The sequence below is a fragment of the Barbus barbus genome (genome assembly GCF_936440315.1).
Source record: "Barbus barbus genome assembly, chromosome: 22".
NCBI lineage: Eukaryota > Metazoa > Chordata > Actinopteri > Cypriniformes > Cyprinidae > Barbus > Barbus barbus.
In genome coordinates this window covers 22,280,743-22,293,985 of record NC_136750.1, presented here as the reverse complement: position 1 = coordinate 22,293,985, position 13,243 = coordinate 22,280,743, and the positions used below count along the sequence as shown (strand labels likewise).

At 34.3% G+C, this 13,243-nt stretch overlaps 1 protein-coding gene across 1 annotated transcript; it reads left to right on the top strand.

Annotated features, from left to right (window-relative positions):
* Window positions 1–115: 115 nt before the first annotated feature.
* LOC306888128 (vesicular glutamate transporter 3) lies at window positions 116–11,331 on the top strand (the record flags this gene model as incomplete). Its single annotated transcript, XM_079446280.1, has 12 exons — window positions 116–213; window positions 2,323–2,578; window positions 3,628–3,746; window positions 5,139–5,253; window positions 5,794–5,881; window positions 7,125–7,211; window positions 8,199–8,341; window positions 8,941–9,090; window positions 9,164–9,296; window positions 9,514–9,624; window positions 9,879–10,006; window positions 10,987–11,331. The coding sequence occupies 12 exons, from the start codon at window positions 116–118 to the stop codon at window positions 11,329–11,331; spliced, it is 1,773 nt and encodes a 590-aa protein (XP_079302406.1).
* Between the last annotated feature and the right edge of the window lie 1,912 nt (window positions 11,332–13,243).

Genomic DNA, 13,243 nt, shown 5'->3' with positions numbered 1-13,243 from the left:
CAGCACAGGAGAGGACGCGTACCAGCGCCTAGTGGATATTCTGCTCTTTTGTTCTGCAAGAGCAGAAGTGTGAGAAGACAAGTGTTTGAGGGACAGAAGAGCAAGGGAAGGAGAAATGCCACTGGGGGGGTTTGCGGGTCTAAAGGAGAAGCTCAAACCAGGGAAGGAGGAGTTGAAGAACAGTGTGGGCGACTCTCTGGGGAACCTGCAGAAGTAAGTGTGAAGGCAGCTGAATTGGAGTCTAAGCGCTGAGAGGAAGATATGAGAAGACTGCTTGCTTATATATAATGCATCATGCTTTTGGTATTGAATTAAATTCAATTATGGGAAGGGATTTAGAATTAAGAAATCAACTCAAAATTTATTGAACAGCTGATTTCTGAGATAAATCAATCATATTTCATATAAAAATATAATTGAAAAAATGGCAAAGTATACACTACAGTATATATAAAGTACATAGTCTAACTATACAGGACTCTAGAATATAATATAATTATAGAACTATATTATGTTTGCAAAGATTTGCGATGAGGGATGTTGGTAATATAATTTTAATAAAAAAAAAGTTTAATGTTTGAAAAACTGTATTCAGAGTATTTCTACATTGCAAATTGTTTCTGAAAGAAAGTAAGTAATAAATATAAAATTCTTACGTACATTCTTATAAATATTCATATCAAAATGTTGCCACAGGATATCTTTGCTTGTCAGGGCATCTAGAAATATCACTACATTATTATGCAAAAACATAACATATTAATTTTGTATCTTGGCCAGTAATTCTAGGTGTTTTCATATATATTTAATATCTATTGAAGAGATTGAAAACCTGAAGATTTCACATTAGTGTGAAATACACGTCACATATTTCTTGTACATTAGACAGCTTTATATGTGAGATAATGTACATAATTTCCTGTGTCTGTGTAATATAGCCAGGGAATCTCTTAAAGCTTGTAGAACTAGAACTACACAATATAGAGGGGGAAAATTAATATATGGGTGCACACTCAAGTCATGCATGAGTGTTTTATTTATTTTCATCTCTACTTTAGAAATTGCTTAATTTTGCAGAATTTCATGCAAAATTTCATTTAGATTTATATGTAATCTAAGCATGCATAATATGCACCATAATGTAATAGGACAAAGTAGAGCATTATAATGGATGCTCAAGAGCAATACCATTTCCAAAAGCAACAAATCTTATTTAAAATACTTTATATTAATACAATTAATTGCAATAGCAATGACAACAATATCTAGTACCTGCTTTTGAAAATGTACCGAAAGTGTTCATGACAGAAAATACAGTAAGTGTTTTGACTGTTTGCCACAGACTTCATTTGAGAGAATGCAATGTTATGCTCAGATAATTTTTTCTTATTTTTACATTTCTTGTGGTAAAAAGTGAACAATATATTGCCTTGGCTGGATGATTATAATGTAAAAGCTGTTAATGTTGGTTGATGGTAATCCTTGCACATGGCTTTACGATGTTACAGGTGATACTGTCTTTTTCTGGCTAATTCTCTCCACATCTATGTCACTGATTATATTTGACTTTATTTATTTAGTTTTTTAATCTTATGTCAATTTTAAAAATCTATACAGTCTCCACTCATGCTGTTACTAAAATCAAAATGATAAGAATTATCTCGAGAACTTTGAATTAAGTTAAAACCAAAGATGCAGAAAAACAAAAAAAACGTATGGAAACAATGTTTTTCTGATCTGAATAAGTGTATGTATTGGTCACAATAGAAACAAATAGTGTGTGATCCATTTCAAGAGTGCACCAGATCAGTACTTCACCTTAAAGTGGTTTATGCGCAGTAACAATGCTTCACAAACATCAGGAACAGACTCTTGAAATGATGCTTCTCGATCCTCCATTCACAATCCTCCAGTGTCCAGCTTTTAGTGAGCTCCTTCCTCTGTGTGTAGAAGAACTCAGGTGTGCATTTCAAAATAGACAGATGAAAGTAATTCCTGTGAGGTGGAGGATGAGAGGAAAGATGCAGGTTCAGTAATGGAACAGGTGCGTGCAGGCGAGATGGAGGGAGCACCAAACGCAATGTGACCTTTTCAACGCCACACTCCCCCTCCAACTCCCAGTCCATCAGTACATCACTCATAAATATGGGTATATCACTTTCAAACAGCACTGAGTTGAATCAAGATCAGGTAAAGCTACATTTGCAAACCAAAAAATCTAGTTTTGGTTTATACATCAGTTATGGAGTGATATAATTTAATTTACTTTTTGTCTACTGCAAGCCATGACTATTTCTAAACCTATTTTTATCCTATGTATAGGAAGATTGATGGCTCTAATGCGGCTGAAGAGGACAACATTGAGCTGACAGAAGATGGTCGGCCAGTTGCAGCCCCTGAACGCAGCCCACCCCTTTTGGATTGTGGCTGCTTTGGCCTCCCCAAACGTTACATCATTGCCGTCCTCAGCGGACTTGGCTTTTGCATCTCATTTGGCATCCGCTGCAACCTCGGTGTAGCCATTGTAGAAATGGTTAACAACAACACTGTCTACATCAACGGGACTGCCGTCATGCAGGTGAAACTAGGAAAATATAAACTGAAAATACCTAAATATAATTAAGTTAGAAAAAGAGGATTTTTAAACTATCAAAGGTAAAGGGATAGTTCACCCATAAATGAAAATCTTGTCATCGTTTACTCACCCTCATGTTATACAAGTATTAATTTCTTTCTTCTGTTGAACACAAAAAAAAAAGATATTTTGAAGAATGTTGGTAACCAAACTGTTGCTGGTAGCCACTGACTTCCATAGTATGGAACAAAAAAATACCATGGAAATAATGGAATAACATAAGGATGAGTAAGTGATGATAAAATGTTAATTTTTGAGTGAATTATCAATTTAAGACTATTAAAGTTAAATAAAGAAGTAAATATAATTTAATCACACTTACCAAATTTAACATGATCGTATTTCTTATCTTCAGTTTTATTAAATTGTTCTATTGACAACTCTACTTTTATCAGTAACAAAAAAAAACGTATAGTGTATCTATTTTCTAACCATGCACACACACATACACACAAACTGTCATGTACAAACTGTCAACTTAATATAAGTAAATATTTTACACATATTTTAACTATATTTGCTTAATGTTATCATGCTTAATATTTTTCTCAAATAGTAAATGGGTCTTTATATATACATGAAATTATACATCTTTTTTTAAGAGTGGGTCCCTAGCAATCATATTCGGGGGTCCTTGGCTTGAAAAAGTAAAAGTCTAGATAGGCCGTTTGACTTTTTCAGCTATCAAGTTCAAAGGAACGATTATCTTTTTTTCTGGCTTGAATTCTCATTAGTGACTTTTTAGGTAGTTGGCTGCCACAATTTCCTGTAATTTCCTGTCATAAGAAATTTTAGGAGGAAGACATGACTCACACACACACACACACATATTCAGAGGTCATTTTACAATGAATGCCTTATGATAACTCATTTTTATATCATACACAGAAATATGCATACAAAAGTTTGTTGTATTATTTATTACTATTCTTTTTTTATTTTATTAAATAGATAAAGCTAACGTGGTCTCCTCTAATGCTTGTCTCCTTCAGCCAGCTCAGTTTAATTGGGATCCAGAGACAGTGGGATTGATACACGGCTCTTTTTTCTGGGGCTACATTGTCACTCAAATCCCTGGAGGTTTCATCTCCAATAAGCTAGCAGCTAACAGGTGAGCCTGGTCTTGACGCACGGGCCTCCACGCCACGTTTGGAAGGCAGACGTTTGCTCCAAAATACAACTCACATATTACATTCAGTGTTGAAAGGTGTTTGAAGACCCAAGGGACCACACGACTGCAGTGGTCAGGGCTGCGAGGGTTAAATTTGTACTATGTGTTGATTAGAGGTGCGATAGCGGTCTTGTAATAAAAGCCTCACAGGAAAAGAGGACACGTGGCTGACAGAGTTAATAATGAAAGATCCAGCAGTAGATCTCTCGCTGAAACACCAGCCACTGGAATATTACAAGTGTCACTTACACACTGTTTTGGAAAAAAAAAAGAAGCAGATGGATGGATTAAATGGAGATAAAGGACAACTGAATGAACTAAAATGAATCTCTTCTGTGTGATCCAGTGATGTAGATGCACTAGCTAGCATCATGCTTATTCAAACTGATGTTTATTTTTTAGCAAAGTGAATTTTGAATGGGAAAAAAGGTCTTTGTTAATTAGTTTGCAAAAATATTGAAGGTAAAAATGTCATAATTTGATCAGTACAATCAAGTTGGATATCAAATCTGCATATACATGATAGATCAGGGATTGAACCCAGGCCCCCGTAGATGCTAAATAAAAGCTGTACCACTAGAATAGTTATTTTAGTATTTTTAATATACTATTATAGATTTTATTAATATTTTATTATTAGTTTTTTTTAGTTTTAGTAATTTTTTATAGCCTGCATAATTTTATTATTTTTATTTTGGTTTTAGTTTTAGTCATTTTAGTACATCAAGTAAAACTAAATAAAATTGATAAATGTTGCCTTTTTAAAAATATAAATATATATTTTATTTTATAACTATATAGTATAGAGAGAATTAAAAATGTTTTCCTTCGATCATGTCTTAATGGAATACATAAAGATCCTGACTAAAACTAAAAATATTAAATTATTACTCTAATATTAATTGAAAATGATGGTTGCACTCACGCTTCAAACTAAATTCAGTGCATTTCTAATTCTAATTCTATTATTATATGAAATCCTCATTACAGTATTTTCAAGTTACAAAATTACTCTCTAGGTGTCACTAACTCATCACTTTATATAATGTCAAGAAGAAATAAATATTTTATGATTAATGGCTTTCAGAATTTCAGGACTGATGATAGAGTTATTGAATTCAGTTATTCAGATAACATTACGGAATTACTTATCCTCACTGTGTGCTTTTCCACAAAACCTTATTTATATAAATCTAAATGATTAAGGCCACATTTTTTTTTTATATGGCTTAATTATGACTGAATCCAAGATACCAACGTCTCTGGTATTCTACAGTCTTTGATGACACCTGCATTAACTAACATTACTAAATGTCTCTGAATTATTCTCAGGGTGTTTGGAGCAGCCATATTCTTGACGTCAGTGCTAAACATGTTTATTCCATCAGCTGCCAGGGTCCACTATGGCTGTGTCATGTTTGTGCGAATCTTACAAGGACTGGTGGAGGTGAGTGGCCCCCAGTGACCTCATCTTCAAACACATCATAAAATATTTACTTTTTATTATTAATTTACATGTGACATAACCTTACATATCACATATTCATTTTAAAAGGTATGCTATTGATCAGTGTATTTAAAGCAGTAATCCATTCAAAAATGGCAATTATGTCAATATTTACTCACCCTCATGTAATTCCAAACACATATGACTTCTTCATTTCTGGAACACAAAAAGAGAAGAGAATGTTTCCTAGTGAATGCTGATATTAAACCTCCAAATACTACTAAAGGCAATATAAAAGTAGTCGTGAAGTATATACTAGGCTATCGTTTAAAGCTTTAATAGCTTTTGAGTGACAACTGACAATTTTATTTATTTTTTTACGACAGACTGAAATTTAAGTCATGATTATTCATGACGTCATTATATGGGTGAACTACTCCAAGTATTAATTGGTCAAAAAAAGTATTAATTGGTCAGTAGAATAACCCATTTTGATTAAAGAAAGAAAGAAAGAACACTAACCGTGTATAATGTTCACAGGGTGTCACATATCCTGCCTGCCATGGGATGTGGAGCAAATGGGCTCCTCCACTGGAAAGAAGTCGTCTGGCTACTACCTCGTTCTGTGGTGAGTAGGTTTGTGAGAGAATATTTTATTGACAGTGTCAGGAGACACTCAATGAATCGCTTGATGAATTTGCAACCGCATACTAGTCCTCATAATTTTACTATGTATTTCTATAGCAAGAATAGTAAGAGCGCGGTTCCGAATTCATCTTGTTCACTTGTTTAGTTATTGAATGAATCGATGTTTTAACGAATCATTTGAAAGAATGATTCAATGACTCACTCATAAAGACATGATACCGTCTGGTGGTGGACGTAACGTGCAGAAAATATGACTGAAAACGTCAAAATGTTTCCTCTGTTTTACTGTTCTGATGTTCATGGCACCTATATATAATTATTGTGAAGGGGGGCCCTGCAGTAACTCATAGCCCAGGGGCCCAGTGCAGTCTTAATGCAGCCCTGTCTGTTATACAAATGTGTCTGTACCTGCGGCTGCAGTAGAAGTAAACACTCAAGCAGACAAAGATGCTCAAAAATCATGCTCACAGTCCAGTTGACCAGTCGACTGTGGGTCTATATGCTTATTATGCCTCAAATGCATTAAAACAGCCGTCTTCCACAATAAACAGGTGCCATGACAACCTGTGCTTCAAACAGCTCTTGACATGACCACTAAATTGAAGATGGTCTGCACACATACTTTCTATGTGAAAGAGGCTTTCTTCTTCTGCACAAATGAAGCAGCACCCTCTTCTATGTTCAAAAGCTCACTTGAGAATCCTTTCCTACGCCAAACAGGAAGGTTTACAAGTCCATCCAGTAATAAAGTATACATTAACAGACACCTTTTCATTAAAATCCCATTTCCTGCAGCTGCCAGCCTGGAGGTCTGGAGTTGTTGCACATGTAACTGAGCAGACTACACTGTTACTCCGTGAGTTTGATGAAGGACTTGAATCGGCATTTATTGAACTTGAGTAAATAATGACAGAAGTTTCATTTTTGGATGAACCATTCCTTTAAAAAAGTTCCCCAAATATATGAGAATCTGAAGGTAAATGTAAAAGTTACTACATTAAAATGAACAAAACTAATTCTGCTCTCTCAAAGCTGAACCAAACCAGTCATGCCAGTTTTCCTCTGGCAGTTATGAGGCAACCCCCACAATGGCTTCAAATTATTGAACTGTCATGTGAAGGGAATATTGCAGGCTGATTAATGCCCTCTCTCTTAATTTAACTGTCTTAATTACACCTTTGTGTGTGTGTGTGTGTGTGTGTGTGTGTGATCCTGGTTGACAGGATCTTATGCAGGAGCTGTGATAGCCATGCCACTGGCTGGAATATTAGTGCAGTATGTAGGTTGGCCCTCTGTCTTCTATATATATGGTGAGTTTAGGGTAAGCCTCTGCAATGTTTTGTTAAAAAATGACACTGAAAATGAAAATCTGAGTGATGACATTTATTAACTGATTTGCACTTTATGACACATTTGCCAGACTTTAATCAGGCTAAATAATTTACATTCATATTAGTGCTGGGCAATCATTACGCGATTAACTGCACCCAAAATAAACGTTTTTGTTTATATATGTGCACTGTACACATTTATTATGTATATATAAAGACACACACATACAGTATATATTTTGAACATATTTGCATGCATTTACATGTAAACATTTATATTCGTATAATTTATATTATATATAAATATATTTAATATATAAGCATAACATATTTTTTCTTAAATATATACATGCATGTGTGCGTATTTATATATACATAATAACTATACACAGTACATGCACATATATTATGTACAAAAACAAAATGGGAGGGGGTGCAATTAATCACGATTAATTGTTCCCCAGCACTAATTCATATTGAAATCCCATTGAATCACTTTGAACTGAACTGAATCAAATCAAGCTTAATTCAACTAAATAGAATGAAACTGAATTGAATAAAGGTTAAAAAAGGGGAGTTTGCAACAAATCCCTTTCAAAAACCATTTAGGAATCCCCAAAATTTCTTTTTTTCTTGATTTTTCTTGAATTTTTGTTTTTTACATTTTAATCATGTAAAGAACCTTTAATAAAGAAAATTGTGTCCAGTGAAAAGGTTTGATGGAGATTATTTATGGTACCATACTGTAGATGCCAATAAAGAACCTTTACTTTTAAGAGTAACAGTAACATGATATAAATACAGAGTGAGTTATCGTGACTAGATGGCAAAAAGTAGTAAATCTATCAGTCACTAAATATACTGCATTTAGTGAACCCTTGATGTCCATTGTAATGTGTTCATTTGTAATGTTACATTTCAAAGATGCAGTGTTAAAGTGATGTGTGGTTCTGTTCTCATATCCAGGTGTGTTTGGCATAATATGGTATATTTTCTGGCTGTTGCTGGCTTATAACAGTCCAGCAATCCATCCCACCATCAGTGAGGAAGAAAGGACATACATCGAGACCTCCATCGGGGAAGGAGCCAATTTAATGAGTGCTACTGAGGTAGTCCAAAGTCTTCTTTCATGCATTTGGTATAATAAACTGTAAAATGTTATATATATATTCAATTTAATGTTAAGATGGCAATGTAATATCCTTAAAGGGATAGTTCACCCAAAAATGAAAATTCTCTCATTAATTACTCACCCTCATGTCGTTCCAAACCCATAAGACGTTCGTTCATCTTCGGAACACAAATTAAGATACTTTTGATGCATTTCGAGAGCTCCATAGACAGCAAGGATCCTTACACGATCAAGGCTCAGAAACGTAGCATGGAGATTGTTATTTTTTGTTTTCTTTGCGCCCAAAAAGTATTCTCATAGCTTCGTAAAATTACGGTTGAACCACTGATGTCACATGGATTATTTTAATGATCTCCTTGCTACGTTTCTGAGCCTTGATCGTGTAAGGACCCTTGCTGTCTATGGGAGGGTCAGAGAGCTCTCGGAATGCATCAAAAATATCTTAATTTGTCATTTCCGAAGACGAACAAAGGTCTAACAGGTTTGGAACGACATGAGTAATTAATGACAGAATTTTCATTTTTGGGTGAACTATCCCTTTAATTACTTTGTAAAAACTGCATTTTCACTTTTCAGAAGTTTAAAACTCCTTGGCGTGAATTCTTCACATCTATGCCTGTCTACGCCATCATTGTGGCAAACTTCTGCCGTAGCTGGACCTTTTACCTCCTGCTCATTAGTCAGCCAGCTTACTTTGAAGAGGTCTTTGGGTTCCCCATCAGCAAGGTGGGCTGTTATGTGATTTAAAGTTACAGAATCCTCTAGAATAGGCTAACTACATGATGTCGGGCTGTTTCAGGTGGGCATTCTGTCAGCGGTACCACACATGGTGATGACGATCATTGTGCCGATAGGAGGCCAGCTGGCTGACTTCCTGAGGAGTCGGAAAATCCTCTCTACTACAAATGTGCGCAAAATTATGAACTGTGGAGGTAGGCAAAGTCCCACACTCATTGGTTGAGTTCTTGTGTTTAAAGACTCGTTTCCATTAATAATGATAACTATAAAGACATTATGGGGCCATTCACACATTTTTGAAAAAAAAATGCAATATGCAAAGCACTGGAATGGAAAAGGTCTAGGAATTTTTTGAAACGCTGTATCGTGTGCAAGACCACTGATGACTAACTTCTGCCATCATCCACACAGGTTTTGGCATGGAGGCTACGTTGCTCCTGGTGGTTGGGTTCTCACACACACGTGCAGTGGCCATTTCATTCCTCATCCTGGCGGTGGGCTTCAGTGGATTTGCGATATCAGGTGATGCATAAGACAGGTGTCAGTCATCAGAGTGCCAGTCAACATAATCCTCTGTCATTTGGCTTTGTTTGATTCTAACCTTTTAAATTTATTTATGCTTATGCCACATCTCCAGTTTCAATAATGCGGGTTGCTCAGTTGTAATAAAAGAACAAAGTAGAAAGTGCATCATGATAGAAGCTGGAGTATTAGTTTCTAAAAATACACAGAAGTAGATCTAAATATGTGAAATGTATTTCTATTCTTTGACGCAGGATTCAATGTAAACCATCTGGACATAGCTCCTCGCTATGCCAGTATTCTTATGGGCATCTCTAATGGAGTAGGTACCCTGTCTGGAATGGTGTGCCCCCTCATTGTTGGAGCACTTACCAAACACAAGGTATTTAACTTCATTAGCTTATGCTTGTGCATAGAAAAACATAATACTATATGCACAAGGAATTTTTTAACCTAAGAGATACAATCACACGCTTCCTTCTTTCATGATGAAGTCATTTTATTCCTTATATTAGATAAGGGGAGTTTTCAAGTGTGTAAATATTCCTGGATATTCAAACATATGACATGAATATATATAGCATTGGTGCTCAACTAGGGGGCCTCAGCACACTTCTAAGGGGGCCACAAGATGGCTAAAAAGTATAAAAGTATAAAAGTATTCAAATTAATAAATTATTATGCATTACATATCATTATATACAGTATTATAATACAATATATATATATATATATTGAAATGATTGAACTATAAAAGATGCAAACTAAACTTATTTCATAATACAATACAATTTATTTGTTTTCCCTACTCAATAACTGTTTTTGACTTTTTAACTCTTTTTAATTGAAGACCTTGAAAATTCTGAAATTTCTAAATTAATTGGTCTATCTATATCATGGAGCCTTCGAATATTGTTTTGAACAATGAGGTATCTTTGAGTCAAAAAAAGATGAGAAACACTGATCTATAGTGATACATTTTTAAAATGTTTCACTGATAACCAAAAATGAAATGATTTTTTAATCAATAATGTATGAAAAAATAGATCAACAAAATCATTTTTTTATGGGTAAGATAAGGGAGAAATATCTCTTTAAGGTAACAGCTATGTTCAATTATGGACAGTTTAGTGAAGTCGTTATATAAAAAAAGGAAAGTAACCAGAAGGTTGTAGGTTAAAATCCCAGAAATGGTGATTCATAAACTATAAAGCTAACAAGTTCCCCCTCACTTCTTTTGCTTTGGAACAAGACACTTCACTTTAAATTAACCCTTGAATGACAAATAAGCAAAGTGAATGTGCATTTTTGTTTTGCACAAATATATTGCATATCCTCATGACATTTCTATGTTCTCAACAGACTCGTCTGGAGTGGCAGCATGTCTTTGTGATTGCTTCCATGGTGCATTACACTGGCGTGATCTTCTATGCCATCTTTGCCTCTGGTGAGAAGCAGGACTGGGCCGATCCTGAGAACACCAGTGACGAGAAATGCGGCATCATCGGGGAAGATGAGCTGGCTGATGAGACCGAGCCCAACAGCGACAGTTCCCTGGCCACCAAGCAGAAGACCTATGGAACCACAGAAACCTCTGCAGGCCGCAAGCAAGGCTGGAAGAAGAAGAGAGGGGTGACCATGCAAGCAGATGAAGATCACGGATCAAATCATTATGAAAATGGGGAATATCAGAATCAGTATCAATGACATTTTGGTCATCAGACGCCCAAGACTGATACCTGAGGTGTAGGAGTATTTATTTAACCTACCCTGGGAATACAACATTCCACCTGACATTTGACACAACAGTATATTTGAGTTGTGAAGAAATATTTTGGATGGCTTCCTTTATGATTTCACCCTGCTGTAGAAGCTGAAGGAACAGTCACATGAGAATGATCTGTGAGTAGTTAATTTGACAGCTGTAGGCAGACATAGTTTCAGCTGAAGTCTGCTTAAAAGTTCAGTACAATATTTTTAGAGAAATTTATATTTTTTATTCAGCAAGGATGCATTAAATTGGTCAAAAATGACAGTAATAACATTTATAATGCTACAAAAGGTTTCTGTTTTATTAAATGCTGTTCTTTTGAACTGACTTTTTATTAAATAATTTATATTTATTAAATCATTTTTAATAAATTATTTATTTATTTATTTTTAAATTATTTTATTTAAAAATGTTTAAAAAATATAATTATTTTAAAATTATTTATTAAAAATAATTTATTAATTAAAAATATATATATTATATTTTTTTTCTTGAGCATCAAATCAGCCTATTAAAATGATTTCAGAAGGATCATGTGACACTGAAGACTGGAGTAAAGGATGATGAAAATTCAGCTTTGCATCACAGGAATAAATTACATTTTCAAATGCATATAAAACCAAAAACAGTTACTTTAAATGTTTTTACTGTATTTTTGATCAAATAAATGCAGCCTTGGTGAGCATAAGAGAATCTTACTGTGGTCCCAAAAGGTCCTTAAAAATGTCTGAATATCATTGCATTAATAAATCTCAAACCATGTAGCATCTCCTAACAAATGTTTCTAGATTTTTTCGCTAAACCTTTTTTTTTTACAAATATTCCTAACTATATTTAATTTATCATAAAAAAAACCTTCTATGAAACGGCTTGTTTCAAAAGTGTGTTTGTGCTATATTCCTAAACATTTCTAAAATAAATTCCACTTGATTTTATATTTTGTGAGTATGCAATGACATTCATACATTTTTAAGATGGACACAAGTGTCCAGATAGTTTTGAGGACACTGTAATTCAGTCTAGCAACTTAACAAAGAACAAACAAATAGCTTTGCAGTAAAACAGACCATGCCAGAATATGTTGAACTCAATTTTAAATCATAATTTTGTTCCAAAGTCTTTTTATATCTACCGTATACAAGGCTGACAGCAGAATATGCATCAGTTCTCTTTTTATTTTATGATTTTATGTTTTGATTGTTGTCAGCTATGCAAAGAAAGCAGGTGTATAGTGCATAAACAATATTTTTCTGTGCCTCCATGGCTTTCGTTGCATGCAGTTTTGCAGCCTCCACAAACCCCTTTGCTGAATTCAACACATCTCAGAAAATATCGTTTTATCATAAAAGTTAATAATGGTCAGAAAAGGGATGTGTATTTAGTGGAATTCCTGTTAAAAATGCAGTATGTCCACCATTAATATCTCATAGTTCAGTTTATCGTTTACATATGTGTAGGTGGAAGAGCTTGGATGGAGTTTATGTTTGGTTGAATATGTAGAAATTAACCATTTAAGTACTTATAAAATTGAATATGGATATCAAAAAAGAAATGATCTGCAATGTGCCTGATTTTGTCCCTTTTTTTTGCACAATACCTGTTGAAAAAATATTGAATTGCTTACATGGATGTCAAGATGATTGTTTGGAAATGTGCACTTTACCATTGCATCACTGTAACTGATGTCTCTTTAAATGTTTATTTGGAGGAGAATAAAAAAAAAACTTTCAATTTATCTTTTACTTACACATTCATATGTGATAAAAAATATTGCTGACATAGTAGTGTTTTAATATAGCTCAGATAGCATGCATAATTGATTCTCTTTGGCACATACATTATATTACA